The sequence below is a fragment of the Marmota flaviventris genome, chromosome 1 (genome assembly GCF_047511675.1).
Source record: "Marmota flaviventris isolate mMarFla1 chromosome 1, mMarFla1.hap1, whole genome shotgun sequence".
NCBI lineage: Eukaryota > Metazoa > Chordata > Mammalia > Rodentia > Sciuridae > Marmota > Marmota flaviventris.
In genome coordinates this window covers 118393873-118417305 of record NC_092498.1, presented here as the reverse complement: position 1 = coordinate 118417305, position 23433 = coordinate 118393873, and the positions used below count along the sequence as shown (strand labels likewise).

At 39.8% G+C, this 23433-nt stretch overlaps 1 protein-coding gene across 2 annotated transcripts in view; it reads right to left on the bottom strand.

Moving 5' to 3' along the window:
* The window catches only part of Osbp2 (oxysterol binding protein 2), a 190238-nt gene that overhangs the window by 157504 nt on the left and 9301 nt on the right, over positions 1-23433 (bottom strand). For both annotated transcript variants that reach the window (XM_027953471.2, XM_027953472.2), the window contains one exon: positions 2842-3050. In XM_027953471.2, coding sequence (XP_027809272.2) covers positions 2842-3050 — 209 coding nt within the window. The remainder of the gene's footprint in view (positions 1-2841; positions 3051-23433) is intronic.

The following is a 23433-nucleotide window of genomic DNA, read 5'->3' as shown; positions in this document are numbered from 1 at the left end:
CTTCCTCTTTAATTTTTTGGGAAGATTTTGGGATAGAGTGGTATAAATTCTTTAAATTATTGCTAGAATTCACCAGTGAAGCCATCCTGTCCTGGGCTTTCCTTTGTTGCAAGATCATTGATTACTGATTCAATAATCTATTTATTGTAGGTCTATTGAGATTTTTCTATTTTTTCTTTACTCAGTCTTGGTAATATTTTTGCTTCTAGAAATTTGGTCACTTCATCTAGGTTATCTAATTTGTTGACAGGCAATTTTCATAGTATTTTCTTATAGTTCATTTTTATTTCTGTAAGGTCAATAGAAATGTCACCAACACTTTCATCTTGAATGTTAGTAATCTGTTCTGTATCCTTACCCTTCTGAAGGCTATCCCCTTGGAAACACAAGCTATGTGCTGCATCTCATGAAATGAAGGTAGGTGAGGCTGTTACTTTAGGGGTTCCCACATCCCCTAAAGCAAGTCCAGACTACCAGTCTCTCATACTGTCAGCTGAATTAGCAAGCACTTCTCCCCAATCACAAAAGAAACCCTTCCTACTGGCTGTCCCAAGAAAATTGTTTTATGGTAATTAATCCAGTAAATGCTACAAACTACATTATTTTCAGGATGTTTCTCGAAAATGAAGCAATTTCATTCATTCATCCATTCTTAGAAAAAAAGAAGGCAAAAAGAAGAAATTAGTTCTTTGGTAAGTAGCAGTGCATCCTCACTTGGCCAACATGGCTGTCCTGAGCTTAGCCACATCTGTCACCACAGTGGCTCTCAACAGGCATCCCAAGCTAAGACCACAGGTCCTACAGGGGTTCTTAGCATATCCCTTGCTTGATATGACCCCAACCCCCTCCTTCATGGAGAGATGGAGTGGTACCCTGGGTAATACATCCCAAGATCAACATCATCATTGACATATCAGAGTTGCATGAGTGTTGACCCCAGGGAGAATAATCACTGAGCAGGGAGACCTATTATGGTTTGAATATGTCCCCTAAACTTTATGTGCTGGAAACTTAATCCACAAAGTCAAAAGTGAATGGTATTTGAGAGGTGCGATCTTTGGAAGGTGATTGAGGTGGATTAATATATGAATTAATGTATTCATGGTTTAATGTGTTATTGTGGGAGTGGCTTTGTTATAAAATTGAGTTTTCTCTGGCTTGCTCTGTCTTGCCAAGTGATGTTCTCCACTATGTTATGATGCCACAAGAAGGTCCTCATCAAAAGCTGAGGAGATGCTGGTATCATGCCATTAGACTTCCCAGCTTCCAAAGCCTTGAAATAAATAAATCTCTATTCTTTATAAATTACCACCTTTTCAGGCATTTTGTTATAGCAACAGAAAACAGAATAAGACAGAACCCATACTCCAAATGGGTGAGATTAAAAAAAGAAGGCCATATTGATATTAGGTGCCCTTCAATGCACATTGAGAAGCTAGCACTGGGGGAGAGACCATAACTTGGGGAGATAGGGCCCAGGACGTTGACAAATGTCACTAGTCCCTCTCATCCTGTCTTATGCTAAAGCTCCTTACACAGAATCCAATGTCTCCCCACCCAGGCTGTGAGATAATCCTGGTGAGTAAGGGCTGTGGCTCCTCCCCTATAACCCTGTCTCCCCAGAAATACAACACAGGTCTGTAGAAACACATGTCATTTTGCTTACAACTTAAGAAAGATCACAGCTGCCCAACCCCTGCTCCCAGTTTGTGTAGACACATTTTTCAATCATCAGAAACATTTACTATGGCTCTGGATGCACAAGGTGGTAGGGAGGTGAGTGTCTCACAGTCTGAACTGGCATCTCACAATACAACCCCCTATGGAAGGCAGTTGGACAATACATCACAGAATTACAAACATACACTCCTATTGACCCAGCAACTTGAATCCTAGTATGTTGTATTTACATAAGTGTGAAATGAAATGCTTACATGTTGCAACACAGTGTATCATTAAAACATTGGCAAAAACCTAAATCAACTATTTCATCAACAGGCTTTGGGTTAAATAAACTACAGTACATCTATACAATGAAAAATCACATTGCTGTGAAAACAAAGAGGAAGTTTTTAGGAACTGATAAGGAAAATTTTAAAAAATATACTGCTAAATGTAAAAAGCAAGGTAGAGCACTGCATTTATTTACAAATAAGCACTGATTTGGGCATCTATGTAAAGATGCATGAAACTAGTACCTCTAGTTTCTTCTGGGTCAGAGAACAGGGTAGGTGGCTGGGAACAGGTACAAAGACAGACTTTATTCATAGGCTTTTGGAGCCATTGGTTTATAAATTATATAAAAACACTGCATATTAAAAACTAAATTTATTAAAGTAAAAAGTAAAACATCTTGCTCAGAACATCTGAGTTTGGTGTCTCACCATGGCAAAGACAGCAGCTCTGGCTAAACATCTAAAAAATCTTCACCAAAGAGATGATGGGAAAAAAGTCTGGCCCAAGTCACAGAGGCACAATCCTGGACTCCCACCCTAGACTGCTGAGTATGGGCCTGAGGCACCATAGCACCTGAAATGTCTGCTGAAGTCTGGCAACCAGACTTGTCCAGGGAAAGATCACACAGCCCCTGCCCCCATAAACATTTGCATCCCAAAGACTGCTAGCCACCTGTGACGGACTTGGCAGAGTGGCTGGGTATCTATCTTACTGCTAAGGAAGGATGAGTTGTGTAGGAAAGGCACAAATACAACCTGACCTTCTAGGTTGGTTCAGACTAGCCGGGGTCTCCTGGTCACCACTGTCCCCCAAATGCTTTCAATTTCCACTCCTTTTAAACCCATGACACCACTCATACACACCCCTACATCAACCATTCACTACCTGAATGGGACCTCATCACACGAACAGCCTTGGCTTTGGCCAGCTCCAGGACGGTGATCCACTGCTGCCGTTCCACCTCTGAGTTGGCCTTGAGGTGGTAACTTCTTGCCCCACTCATCAGCAAGATACCACAAGACTCTTCAGTATCAATATGTGCAGTGGCCAGGTTGATGGTTCCACGGCAAGTGTGGGCCATTTCACCCTGGTTTCTGTAGAATACAAGAGAAGGCATGAGGTGAGGCTCCCAGACTCAATGTCTTCCAGACTCAAGAAACCCTCAAGGCACATTCTCAGAATCTCAGACCCTAAGATCTATAAGAGGCCCTGGAGTCACAATTTGTAGATGATGCCTATTGAGTCTGATTGGTCATCACTTGGTTGAGAAGAATTCTGAGGCCATGTCTGCCTACAGTGGGCAGAGTGATAGAAGAATGAGAGCCCACAGTGGTGTCATATGCAAGGTATGTCTGCTGTGTTGTAAGCCCTGGCAGAATCAGGAAATAGCAAAAAGGAGTGACTTCTCAGGGTTACACAAAGCACAGCAGGCCTCACTCTCCCTGCTAGAATCTTTCCACTAAGTTTCAGAACCACTGAGTTAGAGCAGGGTGATACTGGATGACCAGAGTCTAAGGGAGGCACCTCCCACTTGGAACAACCTAGGAATATCATCGTCTCTTCTGTTATATCAGAGACCCATCGAGCAAAATTACCACCATTCTCTGGCTCTACCACAGATGAGTTGAAGGTGCTGGCTAGGATTACATAGTGCTACCTCATGACAAGGAACCAAATCTTTTGCTAGTTACAGGATTATGGAGCTAATGGTAGCAAAATAAGGGAAAGTGGAGGTGACTAAAGCATGTGCCATTTCCAACTGTGACTGATGTCTGAAAACTGAGGTCCAACTATCATGACTAGATCTATTTAACTCACTCAAAGCAAACTCTACACAAAACACCAAATCTTTTTTCCATAGAGTGTGTTACAAAAGAAAGAGAAATTGGTCAGCATATGATACTTCCAGTGGCAGGAGTTCATTTGGCAGTTTTCTGCTGTCCTTGAATGCTTATTGATTATCTCTGGCTGTTTATCATCTGTCATGTTCTTTATTCTTCTACCTGTTCTAAAGTCAAATGGTTTTTTATGGTTCCAAGAGATAGGTATGAACCATTTCCCCCCTGGTTTCTGTGGGATGCAAGAGAATAAGACATCTTTTGTTTGAACAGTAGTTTCCCTTTTTGATTCTCTTCTGCTTTGCGAAAATGACAAATAGGTTAAGGAAAGCCCAGCTCTTGGGTCCTGGCATCTTTTGATGAAACGAAATTCACTTTAACTGATAACAATAGCCAAGTTTCCATAGCTGCTGGAAGTCTAATGTTTTTATATTTAAAGTCATTTTAGGGTAGAGATTGTTCAGGTGCGAAATAGTGTAGTGCCTAACCATAAAGGACACTGTGGATTAATTCAAAAAGAAGGACATGGACTACTGATCTAGGCAGAGGGAATAGCAGAAGCAAAGATCATAAGATAAAGAGGAGTTTATTTTTTTATTTTTTTAAAATTTTTTATGGTGATTGTGCTAGGGATTGAACCCAGGGCCTTGTGCATGTGTGGTAAGCACTCTACCAATTGAGCTATATCCCCAGCCTGAGTTTTAAACTTTTGAAGAATAGAAAGACATTCTGTGGCCAGAATATTGAGAATAAAAGAGTGGACAATCTTAGAGTGGTTTTGATTTGCATTTCTCTAATTGCTAGTGATGATGAACATTTTCTCATATATTTGTTGATTGATTGTACATCATCTTCTGAGAAGTGTCTGTTCAGGTCCTTGGCCCATTTATTGATTGGGTTATTTGTTTTTCTGGTGCTTAGCTTTTTGAGTTCTTTATAGACCCTAGAGATTAGTGCTCTATCTGATGTGTGAGGGTTAAAGATTTGTTCCCAAGATGTAGGCTCTCTATTCACATCACAGATTGTTTCTTTTGCTGAGAAGAAGCTTTTTAGTTTCAGTCCATCCCATTTATTGACTCTTGATTTTAATTCTTGCACCAAAGGAGTCTTATTAAGGAAGCTGGGGCCTGATCCCACATGATGAAGATTAGGGCTTACTTTTTCTTCTATTAGACACAAGGTCCCTGGTTTTATTCCTAAGTCCTTGATCCATTTTGAGTTGAGTTTTGTGCATAGTGAGAGATAGGGGTTTAATTTCATTTTTTTGCTTATGGATTTCCAGTTTTCCCAGCACCCATTTGTTGAAGAGGCTATTTTTCTCCAATGGCAGCTATTATGAAGACAAACAACAATAAGTGTTGGCGAGGATGTGGGGAAAAGGGTACATTCGTGCACTGCTGGTAGGACTGCAAATTGGTGCAGCCAATATGGAAAGCATATAAGGAGATTTCTTGGAAAATCAGGAATGGAACCACCATTTGATCCAGCTATCCCTCTCCTCGGTCTATACCCAAAGGACTTAAAAACAGCATACTACAGGGACACAGCCACATCAATGTTTATAGCAGCACAATTCACAAGAGCTAAACTGTGGAACCAACCTAGATGCCCTTCAATAAATGAATGGATAAAAAAATGTGGCATATATACACAATGAAATATTACTTAGCAATAAAAGAGAATAAAATCATGGCATTTGCAGGTAAATGGATGGAGTTAGAGAAAATAATGCTAAGTGAAGTTAGCCAATCCCCAAAACCAAAATGCCGAATGTTTTCTTTGATATAAGGAGGCTGATTCATAGGGGGATAGGGAGAGGGAGCATGGGAGGAATGGACAAACTCTAGATAGGGCAGAGGGGTTGGAGGGGAAGGGAGGGGGCATGGAGTTATAAATGATGGTGGAATATGATGATCATTATTATCCAAAGTACATGTATGAGGACACGAATTGGTGTGAATATATTTTGTATACAACCAGAGATATGAAAAATTGTGCTCTATTAAAAAAAGTGGACAAGAGGAAAATTAAACTAGAAAATCAGGGAAGGGCCAAGTGCAGTGGCCCAGCTACTTAGAAAACTGAGGCAGAAGGATCGTAAGTTCAAAGCCAGTCTAAGCATCTTTTCTTTGGGGAGGGGCATTGGGGATTGAACTCAGGGGCACTCAACTACTGAACCACATCCCCAGCCCTATTTTTCTATTTTTATTTAGAGACAGGGTCTCACTGAGTTGCTTAGTGCCTCGCTTTTGCTGAGGCTGGCATTGAATTCACAATCTCCTGCCTTAGCCTCCCGAGCCCCTGGGATTACAGGTGTAAGCCACTGTACCAGACCAGTCTAAGCATCTTAATGAGGATATTTCAAAAATAAAAAATTAAAATTGTTGGAGGTATAGCTCAGTAGTAGAGCATTTGCCTAGCAATCACAAGACACTGGGTTCAAGCACTACAGAAATAAATAAATAAATAATAAAATACAAGTAGGTAGGGACCAAATAAGGTACCTTGCAGGCTACATGAACTTACTTATGAGGCTAAGCAGGAGGATCACAAGTTCAATGCTAGCCAGGGGAACTTAGCGAAACACTGTCTCAAAATACAAAAAGGCCTGGAGGTGTGATTCAGTGAAAGCACTTGCCTAGCATGTACAAGGCCCTGGGTTCAATTTCCATTACCACAAGTAGTAGTTGTAGTAGTTGAAGTAGTAATTATAAAACCCAGGAGTCCATACTGATGTAAGTAAATAATTGGAAGAATAGATAAATGGGTGAAAAGGTACAGATATTCCTTAATAAATGTAGATGGAATTACAGTCATAGAAAAATCACGAAATATGGGGCTGTAGCTGTAGCTTAGTGGTGGAGCACTTGCCTAGCATACCCAAAGCACTAGGCTCAATCCCCAGTACCACATTTAAAAAAAAAAAAGGAGTTCTGGAATTGATTGTAAGATAGAAAAAAACAAGACTTGAAAAACTAGTGAAATTCAAATGAAGTCTGGAGCTTAGGTAGTAGAATTATTATAATGTTAACCTCCTTGTTTTGATCAATTATACTTTGGTGATGTTGACTTCAGGGAAAGCTGCACTATTTTCGTAACTTTTCTATAAATCTAAGTTATTTCAAAACAAAAACAATTAATCCTGCTATCACCTCCTTCCCAGAGTCATAGCTGATACAAAGTCTTAGAGCTCAAATTTGAACTTACCTGTCTTCAGGCTCAGTGACTGGCTTGGAGATAGTCCCAATCAGTGAAGGGCAGAAGCCCAAATACCCATCAGGATCTGGTTCTAGACTAAACTAAATGGAGGCATTTTAAAAATCATTAACCCAAGAGTAGAGTGGAGAGCAAAGCTGAGGGAGGAAGGGAATACCTCCCAGTCTAGATGGGAGACAGAAAGAGTTTGTTGTTTATTTCTGCAGTTCTGGGATTGAACCCAGCACTGTGTGCATGCTGGGAAGTTTGAAACCCATAGGAGGGAAAAAAAAAAGAAGGAGGAGGAGGTGGAAAACAGTGCTAATGAAGAAGCCAATGCTTCATTCATGCCAAATTGTCCCTTCATTTCTAGACTTGCATGAAAAGCCACAGTGGATACAGGAGATAAATGGGACAAATAAATCCCCTTTCTGTTCTTCCCTATGTGGACTTCTCCAAGGTATGTTTTCTCCTTGTGAACCTTATAGGAAAGTCCAGGTCCTGAGCAAAAATGCTTGCTGAGTGTATGGTTTGGATCTGGAATGTCACCCAAAGTCTTACGTTGAAAGCACAGTCCCTGCTGTATAAAGTTCAGAGCTTGCAGGCAATGATTGGATCGTAAGGATTCTCACCTTATCAGTCATAGCTGAATGGACTACTGGGAGCTGGGACCTAGTGGGAGGGAATAGGTCATTGGGAGCATGACCTGGAAGGATTTAATTTCTCCAAAACCCCAGCTCCTTCCTTTCTCTGCTTCCTGATTACCATGAACTGATCAGCTTTCTTCTGCCCTACCCTTCTACCGTGATGTTCTGCCTCACCAGGCCCAGAGCAATGGAGCTGGCTGACCATGGACTGAGACCTCTGAAACCATGAGTTAAATAAACTTTTCCTTGCTATGATGTTCTTGTCAGGTATTTTGATCACAGTGTTGCAAAGCTGACTAACAAACTGAGTAACCATGGTGTCTCTCTGTAGCTCACTTCTAGATGTGAAATGACATCTAGCAAGGAAATGCACTGCAGGTTCACTTTGATTTGTCCTCTGCCTCACTTGCTGTTGCTGGCTCACTGCTCTGGGACTACATCTCCCAAACAAAGTGTCAGGTCTTTCATCTTTGCCTTGGGCTATGCTTCCCAACCTTCACCAAAAAAAATGTCCAAGGCAAGAAAACAAATGACAAGCCAGCAAGTTTGAATTCAGACACATAGAAAAAGCTACAACTCTGGAGCAAAGCATGTAGGCTGATATGTAACTTTCATTCAATGCTAGCTCAAGTTGACCATGATTCACTTGGTTAATTCCCATCCAACCTTCCATGTTCGAATTCAGCAAGCACTTTCTGTGGGCTACTCTATAAAGGAACCATGCTAGAGACACTAGGATGGGGCGGGGTGTGTGGGGTATAAAGGTAAATATGATACATTTATCTGGCCTCTAAGAACAACCAATTCTGTAAGGTGACAGTGATATAAATTGCAAGTCACTGTTTAACAATGAGTGGAAGGAAATAAATTCAAAATAAATGGGGTACCTGCCTCATGAAAATTCACTTATATTTACCTGCTTTACTGAATGTATGTTATACTCCAATGAAAAGTTGAAAAGAGAAACCCCAGGTGACCTTGATGGACAGCTGAAGGAAATACAATGTGAAATTCCTTAAATAAAAATTTATCAACTTGTGCCAGGTGCACTGAAGCATGCCTATAATCCTAGTGACTCAGGAGACTGAAGCAGGAAGATCATAAGTTCAAGGGCAGTCTTAACAACTTAAGGAGACTCTATCTCAAAAAAAAAAAAAGAGCTGGGGATGTAGCTTGGTGGTATAGCACATCTGGATTCAATTCAATGCTCAGTATACAAAATAATAATAATAATAATAATAATAATAATTATTATTATTATTATTATTATTATTATTATTATTATTATTATTTAGAGAGGGCCATGAAGCCAGCCATAATCTTTCAACCTCTCTTAGGTCAAGGGGATGCTGTTAGGATCTTCTCTGGTTGACATAAAGAACCTCTTTTTGTTCATTCTACTGACCTCATCCTGAGGGTATACCATCTAAGTCTCATAGGAAATAATCACTTAAGAAGTGATAGAAAGGTAGAAATTCTCCTCCCTGTTCCAGATGCAAAGACTGGAATGCAGAAACGGGTACCTCCCTGTAGGTCCTGTGGGGACCATGCCCCTACATCAGGCCCACCCACCCACCGTCAGCTTTGCCTTTTACCCACTGGGCAGTGCAGACTTGTCCCCCAGGTTTCATTTATACTCTCAAAACCATCGAAGCTCGTCAGATAGCACCATTTGGAAAATTCCCAATATTACAAATGCCTGATGTTACCATCAAACAGAAGCCTCCACTGTGTCATGTCATCTCCCTTCAGAGATGACACTGTCACTGTGAGACATGACATTGTTTCATTTTGCTTCTGGCCTCATTATTTGACAGTTAAAGTTCCCTTGAGAAATGCTAAATAAATTCTGCTATGAGGACATTTCTGATGTAATTTTTTAAATGAAAATAAAATGGAGACTTAGAAGCCATTCTCCTGGTGCTGAAAATACAATTTTGTGAAATGTTTACCCAAAAAAGATGACAGACAGTAACTTATAAAATACAACATTTTTATCAATGCAACTCACATCTGCAATACTGCCTCACTTCCTATGGGGACCATCACAAATATGACTCTTGATGTTCACAGGGGCCCACAATGTAAGCAAAGCAGACATTCATTTGTTTAGACATTTAATGTTTAGACATTCGCTTATCTCATATGGAAGGCACATGTCAGAGGGAATTAGCCACATTTTACAGTTAAAAATAAAAAAAAAACAGGTAAGAGATCAGGAAAAGATAAAAGATGAAGCTCTGGCACATAGAACTAGTCAACATCAAGGCCAGAACTAGAATCAGGTTTATTAGCCACCAGCACAGGGCTCTTACCATGGAGAATAGTGGAGTAGCTATCCAGAAATAATGTTTTGGTTTACTTGGTTTTTGTATCTATAACTTACAAGCTAAAACATAATTTCCATGAGATATGGTTCCAGTCTGTCTTGTCCCTATCTTGTCAGAGATAACATGGTAAGAGCTCTGGTGACATGCTAGCAAAGTAAATTAATGCATGAGTGTTATACATAAGCAGCAAAACAGGCCCAGGAAGGTGATCTGGCTCAAACCCAGAGCTCAGTGACACCAATCTAAGTGTCATCCCCACCCAAAGTTCTGCCAAACTCCCATGCTTAAAGGGAAATAACATGATAATAACACACCACCCAATTAGTACCACTCACTGAAAATCCATCAGATCCATTTTATGGTCCCACCAAAATGTTAGAACACCATGTACAACCTAGCAATATTTAAGGTGGTTCCTAAGATCATTAAGTAGAAAGCCTGTCACAGAATATTAAAGAAATGTTTAATCTCTCAAATTTAGGCTGAAAAATGTCAAGTGGAAAATGGATGAACATGACATTTTTCTACAACAAAAAGAACAGACTGTGGTATTTTTCCATGTTATTAACGTTTTGGAATGCATGACTGATGAGGATAAAGTCTCACCCTTAACTCACCAAGCAGGACTCAAATCTCCATCATGCCCCCTGTTTCTCTCTCAAATCAATCCACTTTGCTCCAGCTGCCCTCGCTCACCACTGCTCTAAGCCATGGTCATCTCTCATCTAGAAAGTACCCATAGCCTCTTTATCAGTCTCTCTGAGACTCCCTTTACCCCTTCCAGACAATTCCTGCACTGCGTCTTTCTAAAACTTCATGCCAAGCCTGTCAACATTCTGCTTAAACACCTTTCAATTACTTCTATTTCTTTAGAATGAAGACTTACCAGTTCTTTCTGGCTGTCTCGTTCCTGTCTGCTGCTTCCAAGCATACAGTGTCCCTATGCCTATGAGCTTGCCCTATACCTATGCTGTTCCCTCTACCTGCATGCTGTTCCCTCCATGTGTACACTCTTTCACTGCCCACTTGTTTACCTTATTCTGCATGCCAGTTGAAATTTCACTTTTTCCAAGAGCTTTTCTTACATTCCCTGCCAAGCTCCTACACTCCTTGGGGTCCCTCCTTTAGTGTTCCTACATATCCTATTTGGATTGCCTTTTAATCTGTCTGACTCAGGGCTAATGGTTGTCTAATTCACTGCTGTATCTCCAGCTGCCAGCAATGTCAGCCACATAGTTCATGTTCAATAAATATTTGTCAAGTGAATCAACTCAATTTTAAATACCTTTAATTTGATCACAAAGACTGCAGCTCTCCAATGAAAACAGTACTTAAATGTAAGGTGTTTCTTATAATCAAGATGGTCTTAAAATATATTTGGTAAAGCAACTGTAAACTTCCAGAGTTTATTATCACTAACATTAGCCTAAGATGGTTCCAGATCTCCACAGGGACAAAGGGCAGATGTGTTCCGGAAGCTTTCACTCATGACCTGATGCCCATTAAAAGTATCACAAAACCTGGATGAGCCTGGGTCCGCCCCCCCCCACCCCTAGTCACAACAGGAACTTAGGCTACCTTTGCTAAAAAGCACAGACTCTTCACTTGGGCCTCCTGATGCCTGATGGGTAACTTAAAGAAGGATAAAGGCTTGGCATCTCTTCCTTTTTGTGTCTTGAACTTTGTGTCAGATTTCTGCTCAGCTCTGCATGTAGGCATGTTAATCATTTCAGTTAATCTGTGTAAAAACTGATAATTCATGGTTTATTAGCCCTAAATTTCCCTAACATACTTTCTTTCCCTTCAAGACTGAGATACCAAGATAAGGGTAACTAAAATATTTTCAAGATTTGCAGGGACTTTCAACTGCCAGCTTTTACGACATTCTGTTCCAGCCCCTGGGAGCAATGCCTAGATATTTCCAATCATTGCTCTAAACTGCAGTCACCTTGGATTCCAGGATCAGCGGAGTCTCATAAATAGATCACCCACCCTAAGTGACAGCAATTACTCCATGACAAGAACTGTGGCTGTTCCTCCCACACCCCAAGTAGGAGGAGCAATCATCTCATGGGAACTGGATTGCCCTCTCAAGTGATAAGGACTTCAGAGCCTCCTGGAAAAATCAGAACTGTGATAATGATCAATTAGACCCTAGCCCCTGTCAGCAACCCAGTAAAAGGCTTATCCTTCTCTGATGTGATGAGCAGCCTAATCTCTCTCTCCCCTCTTCTTGAGGTAACCCCTACCCCCATTAAACCTTTGCCTGGTGTGTTTGTACTTCTTGGCCCAGTTTTCATTTCTATAGTCACCAGTTCAGAAGTCCCTATCTCTGGTATCAAATCCACTTAAAAAATAAGTAATAGCTAAGCAATACATGCAATTAAGTTTTCCTATCCCTGTTAGTCTGAGGAGTTTTTTAAAAATATTTATTTTTTAGTTTTAGGTGGACACAATATCTTTATTTTATTTTTATGTGGTGCTGAGAATCGAACCCAATGCCTCACCCATGCTAGGGGAGCACGCTACCACTTGAGCCACAACCCCAGCCCCAGTCTGAGGAGTTTTTAAAAATGCTCATCCTAAACACTTCAGCTATTTCTATAGAAGGTTTAACAGTGAGTCTCTTCAATGATATAAAGTATCAGCAAAGAAATAGAAGATTAAAAAAAGAATCAGATAGAAATTGTACAACCGAAAAACATAACAACCAATTTTATAAAAACTCAATAACGTGTTCAACATCAGAAGGAATGGACAGAAGAAAACTTCAGTTACCTTGAAGATAGAAACTACCCAGTCTGAACAACAGAAAAGAAATGGATTGGGACGAAAAAAGTGAACAGAGCCCTGTGACCCATGGGATTACAACAAAAGATCTAACATTCGTGTCAACGGGTCCCAGGAGAAAAAGAAGAAAGAATGTGGGGCAGGACAAGTATTTGAAGAGATAATGTCTGAAATCTCCCCAAATTTAGCAAAATATACAAATCTATAAATTTAAGAAGCTGAACAAACAAACTTTTTAGGTTAACAATAACAAGATAAACTCAAAGACATTCATGCCAATATCTATCATAATCAAACTTCTAGAAATTAAAGACAAAGAAAAAAGCTCTTGAAAGCAAAGGGTCAGGAGCAATGCCTTTCCTAGGGAGAAAGCATTTTTTTAAAATATTTTTTTAGTTGTAGTTGGACACAATGCCTTTATTTTATTTATTTATTTTTATGTGGTGCTGAGGATCAAACCCAGTGCCTTGCTGAGCCAGGGAGAAAGCATTTTGAATGACAAAAGATTTCAGCAGAAAACCAGAGAGACCCAAAGGGAGAGGCACAATATTTTTTCAAGTGTTGAAAGAACCAAAATTCTAAATCCAGTGAAAACATCTTTTGGGAATGAAGGGAAAATGAAGATATTGCCAGATGAAGGAAAACTGAGAATTTGCCACCGGCAGATCTACCCTAAAAGAAAGGCTGGAGGAAGTTATCTAAGAAGAAAATGTGTGCCAAAAGAAGGAATCTGGGAACATTAGGGAAGAAGAAGGAATATGAGAAGCAAAAATATGGGCTGTGTCTGACAGTTGAAGCAAAAATTAAATCTCTGTTTACTGGGGCTCAGAATGCATGTGTGTAGATTTCTGCTAGAAATTCAACCATTCCCATATTAACCAAGCCATTGGGTAAACAAATGTTTGATGAGGGGAAATTTCTGTTATAGAATCATTCCCGCTAATAACTGGAAAAGTGTTGAGAGCCACTGCCTGGCCAGTCAGTATGATGCCTGGCATTTGCCAGAGGGAATGTTTGAAAGGTGACGCCAGCGAACCATTGAGATGATGATTTGAGTTAAGCTATATATAACTGCTGTGATGCTGGATTGATTGTATTGTATATTTGACCTTTACAGTCGGGCAATGGGGCGGCTCTTGCTGCCTCCGGTGCCCGCTGCTTTGGAGTTCTCACACTACTTTGGAGTTCTCGCTGGATTCCTGGAGGGTTCTCGCTGGTTGGGGAAGGTCCGGAGGAGGGATTTCCGGTTGGTGTGGTGAGTGCCTGGAGGAGCCATGTGGGTGGCGTTAGAGACAGATTCCCAGGGAGCATGTGTGGAGTGTGCCTGTGGAGTTTGGAAATAAAGTTTGTTCCTGCTTGAGTGGCTCGTGATTTGTGCCCAGCCAGACTGCGGCAGAAAAGGAATGATTGAATATCATCATTTTACAACCCATAATGAACTAATGGGCCTAGGAAATCATCATAATCACTGTTGATGTGAGCATTGGTAGGGGGCTTGGACAATATGTGCTTCCCATCAAAATATCAGGTGCTCAATAGTAGAGCACTTGCTTGGCATGCTCTGTCTAGATCCTGCGTTCAACACCCAATACCACACACACAAAAAAAAAAAATTTAAATAAAGAAAAAGGAAAAAAGCTGATGTCCACAGGGCCGAGTCATAATAGGAAACTATAAAAAATTATAAATCAATGGGTAAATTTTAATACTGATTGAATATTTTATAACATTAGGGAATTACTGTTAACTTTTAAGGCATGTTAATACCATTTTTATTAAATATATTTTGAAAACTTCATCTCTAAAGATATACATACTAAGTATTTAATCAATGAAAGCTGTATCTGAAAAATTTTTAAAAGAAAGAAAGTTCAGTCTGGAATTTGCTTCAAATTAAGTGGGGACAAGGAGCCCATCCACTGAACCTAAAGAGAAATCTACTGACACAGGGTAATGGAGACAAGGACTATTCACTATGGACCTCTCCATTTTTGTATATCTTAAAATTTTCATAACAAAAAATAAAATCCCTAATTATTATACTTTAAATCTTTCCCATGTGTAGTTCTGAACAACTTCAGTGATAAAAAGGAGCCTGTGAGTCCCAGGAGCCAGGCCCAGGAATGGGGCTATGTGCCAAGTGTCTAATAAGGAAAAATATGGAGATGGCAGGATCCCTAGGGCACAGGGCTAGATCTATTCTGAGCAAAGTTGTAGGCCTGTAAATCCAGATTCTCCTACACATAACAAGTCAAGATACTTGCCCCCATTTTTTTTTAATCATCACACAATTTCTGTAGCTGCAGTCACAACCTATAGGATTCTTCGTTCCACAAGTGACCTTTGTTTAAAAATCCAGCAGAGAGCCGGGTGCCTTGGTACATGCCTGTAATCCTAGCAGCTCAGGAGGCTGAAGTGGGAGGATGGTGAGTTCAAAGCCAGCCTCAGCAAAAGTGAAGCACTAAGCAACTCAGTGAGACCCTGTCTCTAAATAAAATACAAAATAAGGCTGGGGTTATGTTCAGTGGTCAAGTGTCCCTGAGTTCAATCCTCCATACCACCCCCCTAAAAAACCCTAGCAGAGAGAAAAACAGACCAAAGAAAATCCAAAACAAGAAAATCAGTTACTAATCAAGAAAAAACCTGATATGTCAAGAATTAGTGATCAGTGTAGAAATAATACCAAATTTAACATAAGATTAATTACAAATTTAAACCCTTAAATTAAAATATGAGCTTAAAGATCTGACAGAGGGTTATATTATTTATTCAGGAATTTACTTCCTCTCTTTGTGGCTTCCAATATTATAGGACTGGAATTAATTTAGATGAAATAATCTGATGTCAAAATGACTCCCACCAAACTTCAATCGACACATAAAGGACAGTTAAACTGTTAAAATATGACAATAGCCTGGCAAAACCAAAGCCCCCTCACTAAGGATAGTTGCAGACTCCCAAAATAGAGTCTGCATTTGAACCCCTCATCCTTGCTTGTCATATTCATTCTTTAATTCAGTCAACATGACATTTAGTGATGGCCTGCTGAGGGCCAAGCCAGGCACTGTGTTTATTTATTTTTTCAGTCTGTAGTTGGCTGAATATGTGATTAAAGAATCTGTGGATACAGAGGACTGACTATACTTCAAACATCATTTTTGTGTGTGTGTGTAGTACTGGGAATTGAACCCAGGGCCTCAAACATGCTAGGTAAGTGCTCTACTATTGAGTTATATCCTCAGACCTTTTAAACTTTATTTTGAGTCAGGGTCTGGCTAAATCAGGCACTGGGTTTAGAATAATGAATGAGACAGACAGGCCCAGGCCTCCATGGGGCAGCCACTGTCCTGGGCCCCCCATAACATCCAATAACGTTGTATCACCCTTCCACCATTTGGAATGAGTGGGGGGAAGTCTTATCACCAGATAGGGTACCAATGTTCTGTCAGGCTATTCCCCAAAGAGGTCTTAACTATGTCTTCCTCACTCTCTGGCAAATCTGGCAAATCTAGCCCTGTTTTCCTGAACTGTGACTAATAAGCAGGACTGAGGGGGTTAGACAGGAGGCTCTAGCTAATTAAGCATCCATACCACAAAAATCTTTACAGCACAAACAATGCTTTCACCTATGAAACAGTTTACCAAGTACTTCTTCCTGGTTTTCTTCAAACAGGCAACCAGAGCTGCTTACAGATAAGAGAGAGAGAGAGAGAGAGAGACAGAGAGAGACAGAGAGAGACAGAGAGAGAGAGATTGCAGCCTTCCCCCGTCCTTAAGCAGGGTTCACCTTGTAACCTAGAAGATAATGTAGGAATTGAGTGTGACTTTGGGGGCAGGCAGGTTACAGTTTCACCTTGCTCTTTCTTGGATCCTTATCCCTTTAGAAAGCTAGTCGTCATGTTGTAAGGATGCTCAAGCAGCCCTTTGGAGAAATCTGCAGTGAAGAACTATAACCTTCTGCCAATACCACTTTGCCAGGCATGTGAGTGATCCTCCTTAGAAGTGGAGCCTGAGCCTCTGTCAAGTCTTTGGATAACTGCAGCCCTCATGACAAATTCACACCAATTTGCTACCTATTTGTGAATTCCTGACCCACAGAAACTGTGAGATCATGTTTATCATTCTCTTCAGCCTCTAAATTTGAAGGTGATTTGTTAATGTAGCAATAGACAACCCACAGAGGCAGCCTCTCTGAATAGGAAGAATCTAACCATGTAGAGGGGATAAGGCCATGGGATGTGAGACACAGAAACATCCCAGCGAAATCTACTTCAGTTCAAAAGAGGAAAGATTTTCTAAGAAACAACCAACTGGCTTATTTGGATAGGTTTGCTTTCTGTTACCTTATAAATGTTTTCACAGGCAATTGTTCATGTCACTGAGGCTCTATAGGAATGAATTAACAAACAGGCAGGAGAATCACAAGTTCAAAGCCAGCCTCAGCAACTTAGCAAGGTCCTAAGCATCTTAGCCAGATTCTGTCTCAAAATAGAAATAAATAAATGGGACTGGGGTTGTAGCTCAGTGGTAGAGCACTTGCTTAGCATGTGTGAGTTACTGGCTTCAATCCTCAGCACCACATATAAATAAATAAATAAATAAATAAATAAAAGTATTGTGTCCATTTACAACCAAAAAATATTTAAAATAGTAAATAAATAAATTAAAAGTGCTGGAGATGTGATTCAGTGGTTAAACACCTCTGGATTCAATCTTCAGTACCAAAAAAAAAAAAAAAAAAAAAAAGGAAGAAAATACTGCCACATGCTACAATGTGGATGAACCTTGAAGATATTTTGCTAAATGAAATAAATCAGTTTAAAAAAGGCAAACACTGAGGTCTGGGGTTGTGGCTCAGGGGAAGAGTGCTTGCCTAGCATATGCAAGACACTGGGTTTGATCCTTAGCACCACATAAAAATAGATAAAATAAAGGTATTGTGTCCAACTACAACTAAAAAATATTTTTTAAAAAGACAAATACTATATGATTCCATTCTTATGAGTTATCTAAAGTAATCAAAGTCATAGAAACAGAAAATAGAATGATAATTAACAATCGCTGGGGAGAGAGGGAAAAAGGAAAGAAGTGTTTAATAGTATCGAGTTTAAAATTCACAAAATGAAAAATTCTTGAAATCTGTTTTACAACAACATGAATATACTTAACACCAAAGAACTGGATATTTAAAAATAGTTAAGGTAAAGCTGGGCACAGTAGCACACACCTAAGTCTCAGCTACTCAGGAGGCTGAAGAAGAAGGAGCACTTGAACCCAGGAGTTCAAGGCCAGTTTGGGCAACATACCAAGACCCTTCAATCTTAAAAAAATAAAATAAAAATTGTTAAGATAGTTTTATGTTACATGTTTTTATCATTTAAAAAAATCACATGGAGGGCTGGGGTTGTAGCTCAGTAGTAAAGCTCTTGCCTAGCACATGTGAGAGACTGGGTTCTAGCCTCAGCACCACATAAAAATAAATAAACAAATAAAGGTATAGTATACATCTACAGCTAAAAAAATATTTTAAAAAATCACACAGACACTTCTCAGAAGGTGATATACAATCAATCAACAAATATATGAAATGTTCAACATCTCTAGAATTAGAGAAATGCAAATCAAAACTACTCCAAGATTTCATCTCACTCCAGTCAGAATGGCAGAGCAGCTATTAAGACTATAAGCAACAATAAGAAGGATGGCGAGGATGTGCAGGAAAAGGCACACTCATACATTACTGGTGGGACTGAAAATTAGTGCTACCAGTCTGGAAAGCAGTATGGAGCTTCCTTGGAAAACTTGGAATGGAACCACCATTTGACCCAGTTATCCCACTCCTTGGTTTATACTCAAAGGACTTAAAATCAGCATACTACAGTGATGCTGTAGTATTTATAGCAGCATAATCACAATATTAAACCGTGGAACAAAACTAGATGTCCTTCAATAGATGAATGGATAAATAAAACGTGGTATATGTACACAATGGAATATTACTCAGCATTAAAAGAGAATAAAATCATGGCATTTGCAGGTAAATGGATGGAGCTGGAGAATATCATGCTAAGTGAAGTAAGCCAATACCAAAGAACCAAAGGCCAAATGTGCGGATACTGATCCATAATGGGGAGGGGAGCATGGGAGTAATAGAGGAAATCTGGATAAGGCAAAGGGAGGGAGGGGAAGGAGGGGGGATGGGGGTAAGAAATATGGTGAAATGAAATGGACATCATTATCCCCAAGGACATGTATGAAGATACGAATGATGTGACTCTACTTTGTGTACAACCACAGAAATGAAAAATTGTGCTCTAAATGTGTAATATGAATTGAAATACATTCTGCTATCATATATAACCAATTAGAATAAATAAAATAAATAGAAAAAAATCACATGGAGAACAATGACAAAAAAGTGGGAGAGATTTGATTTTTCATTATCTTTACATTCCAGAGGATATTGTAACCCTGCAATAGCTAGAAAATGATTTTTAAGGATGTAATTCTATATATGGCTTCATAGTAACATTTTTTGTATGATAGTTGATAATGGAAAATCTGGGACTGAGAGAAACGCCAGGATTCAGGAAAAGCCTTGGTAGACATTTCTATGTTTCTTTCATTTTCTATCCAGCAGCTAGAAAAATGGACCCCTAGAAGAGACAAAATGTAAATTAGATGAGCCTCTAATTCAAATATATTGATTATCAAAGTTTTGGTGGGGAAGAAAGTTAGGACAGTACAATAACAAAGAGCAATAGCTTTGAACTTAGCAGACCTGGGCTTGAATTTGGCAAATCAAATTATTTGTGAAATCTCAGACAAGTTTCTTAATCTCTCTAGATCCTTATCTCCATTCGAGCCCTGGACACCATCTGCCTACAGCCCTATGAGGAGCTTGAGCTGGAACAGTCCAGTCAAATATTTTCTGAATTTCTAAATGACAGAAACTGAGTAAGACAATAAAATCATTATCATTGTTTTAAGCCAACAGATAACTGAAAAACCTAGTGCATATGGACAACCAACCTTGCCAACCATTTCAGAGTTCACAAAGGAGCAACTAGCCTCCTGTGAGGCCTCCAGAGCCAGCATTTCTGCTACACAGTCACACAGAACCCTGCCGAGAGGGTGCAAGGCAGGGGTTGATTTCTTCTGAGCAAAAGAACAAAAACAAAAACCAAGAGAGAGGTCCCTCCAATGCTCCCTGGCTGCCTTCACATGGGAGACTGCTCATGCAAAGATCTCCAAGTGGGACAGGACAATTGCTAAACCAGGGGAGTTATGGGAGGGATACGCTTGTTGATGGGAGAAGGACTGCTTCCAATGCTAAAAGGGGAGGCTCCAGTGGTGTGGTGGAATTTCATTAGATCTAGAGTCAGATCTCAGCTTAGCCACACACTAGCACAGCCACTGCACTAAAACAAGGGCTGGCTTTCTCATCTGTACCCAGGGGATACTATATGTCTTTATTCTGGAATGTCATCAGATGGGATGACACATATATATGTACCTTAGATACCATTAAGTGCCACTAATTTGGCCATTGTTAAAATCAAGAATAGAACAGGGAAAAAATAGAGGGTACTATTACATTCCAAAATTTTCTGTCATGTATTGAATTTTTCTTTGAAGAACCAAAGACCTTAAATCCAGATAGGATGGCTTTGCCTGACCCATGAAGACATGGAGTAAGATAGGACACTTAGGTTTGTACCTCTGTCTCCCCTCTTCTCAAAGATTTTTGCAAATCAAGGTAGATTGATGTCAAGGAAAACTTCTGTTTTCCTATGCTTCACCTTGGCCAGCCTGCCAGTTGCAGTACAGTGCTGCACAGAAATGATAATATGAGCAAAGCAGTACTCTCACTACTACTCAGGTTAACTGTCGATCACTTACCAAGTTGGTGTCATCCAGGACAACCTACTTAACCTTCTAAACCATCCCTCTACCTCAAATGTGAGAATAAAATAAGAAAGATTTATTTATTCTTAGGCTATGGTAAGCATTCAAAAGGATTTATGACCCTGGGTATCTTCTATCATTCCAGAGAGAAGTTCCAATGGTTGCCCTGCCCTCTGCTGCCCGGGAATGGGGGCGGATGCCAGGGACACTGTTTGGGGGATACTCACAACCTCATACACGGACAGTTGGGGCCTGTCTGCATGTTTACCTACACAGCTAAAAATTGGGCAGCACTCAGTAACTAGCAGTTTGAAGCTGAGGTCTCACAGGAAACCTTAAATTAACCAGTATGTTCTGGAATTTAATTTAACTGACTTTTTAATTTTAATTGAGTTAATTTAATCGATTTTATACACTTGAAAATCTTCCTGAAAAAAAAGTAAGTCTGAGTTTCTGCCAAAGTTCAGGAACTCACCTCTGTGACATATGACACATGGAGGATATTCAAGGGACATGTTTCTAGATGAATAAATATGAGAATGGAGAGCTGGGGTTATGTCAATAGTGACTCCAAGATACTTGCTGTATGTTAAACAAAGTGATAGAAAGAGTTACATGTAGTTGAGCCTTAGACAAAACAATCATACATTATGTACCCTAGTTTCCCCATCTATAAAATGGGGGTGGTCAGTTCCTACCCAGTCATGAAGTGAGTGAGATAGAGAAAAACAAGCACCTCCCAAACCACAAAGATTCATGAACATATCAAACATAATTTCCTGCAGTGTTCTATTCCTGACCAATGTGTTTGTTTTCATTTCATACAATGTGCAGAAGGCTAAAAAGATTGCTAAAGCTCATGAAACTAGCCATCTACGTCTGCGGGAAGCCATTGGTGAAATGTATGTGAACCAAATCAGCATGGAAGAAGTTGGATAGGAAAGTCTGGTATCTGGGAACTCCCAGCGGCAACTCTGCTGGCTTGAGATTGCCCAGTACATGTGACATCCTATTCAGCTCTGCCACAGGATTCCCACAACACTGGAGATGAGTGTGACCCATTAAGAATCAAACAGGCTACCTGCCCTGTCCTGTTCTTGCGAAGATGTTTCTATTGAGTCCTTTTGATCTGTTCCTATATAAATAAACCATGTGCGGGCTCTTTCTTTGTCAGAAGCTGCACCCCTCTGGTCAGCTTGGCCCATCGCTGCCCCCACTCTGAAAACATATTTCTGGTGTCTTGTGTTTATTTTGTAGTACTATTTTCTTAGCTTTCATTTCACAGCCAGCCCATCCCTCCCATAGGAACCCTTTCCCTCGCCCATGCAAGATGTGGGTGAGACATATCCTTACTTTTTTCAGGAGTCCACAAATCAACAAATGTCCATCTGTCCTCTTTCAAGGGCAAATAGAGGAGGTAGGAAGACAGGAGTACATTTCAGTTCAACAAGCACTTCCTGGGTTCTTCCTCTCCCTGCCTATGTACTCTAGGAGCAATGATGTCATCCTACCAGGTGGGAGGAAATGTCATTTTTCACTATTGGAAGAGAAGACCAATCATTTTTTAAAACTTGTGAGTAATGGAAAAGAATCAAGTATCATTCTGCTTTTTCTGTGTGAACTGAATTATGAGTAACCAAATAATAAAAATAAAGACGAAGTGACAAAATTAGGCTAATCTAGCCAGGTGTAATAACATACCTGTAATTCCAGTGACACTGGAGACTTAGGCAGGAGGATTGCAAGTTTGAGATCAGCCTGGGCAACTTAGTGAGAACTTGTCTCAAAATAAAAAAATAAAAAAGGGCTGGGGAGGCAGCTGCCTGTTAGAGTTCCCCTGGATCCCTATATTCAATCCCCAGTATTGTAAAAATAAGAAATAAAAAATAAAGAAAAGTATTAGACTAATCTAAGATAGATTATCACCAGCTGCTAACATCACAAAAAGAGAAGTTCCAGACATCATGAATTTTTAAAAAATATTTTTTAGTTGTAGAGGGACACAGTATCTTTATTTTATTTAATTATTTTTATGTGGTACTGAGGATCGAACCCAGGGCCTCGCACATGCTAGGCCACAACCCCAGCCCCCGACATTATGAATTTTTGATGGAAGAACACCCACTGCCTGATCAAGTCTCCAGAACCATCTATCAAATTAAGGAACTACATGGGACAGAGGAACATGTTAACTGACCAAAAGAGTACAATCAGCAAAACTCAGATGGTGGGAAATTCTATGAGTGGACTTTATTTGAATACTAATACAAAGAAATGTGTTTTTTTAAACCCAATTAGGACATTTGAGACTTGAACTGTGAACTGATTATATAGAGAATTATTGTTAATTTATTTTAGTGGAAAAATGGTATTATGAATATATTTTATAAAATCCTTACCCTTTAGAAATACATAATGAAACATTTATAGGTGAAATATATTTGAAATTCACTTCAAAATGATATGAGGGGGATTGAGATGAAATAATATTGACCTAGAAGTGAAAAACTATTGAAACTGGGCAATACGTGCATGGGGTTTCAAAATACTATTATCTACACATGTGTATGTTTAAAATTTGTCATAACAAGTAATTTTAAACATAAATGAATAGAATCAGCTCTTAATGCCCTTATGTATCCTTGGCTTCTGCTAAGCCTAAAAAAAAAAAGGCTAAAAAGTCAGATCATGTGTAACTCCAAGAGAATGGTCACTCCATTCTGGCAATTCAGGGACTCCCTCTGGGCTACTGCAAGCTGCAATGTTGAG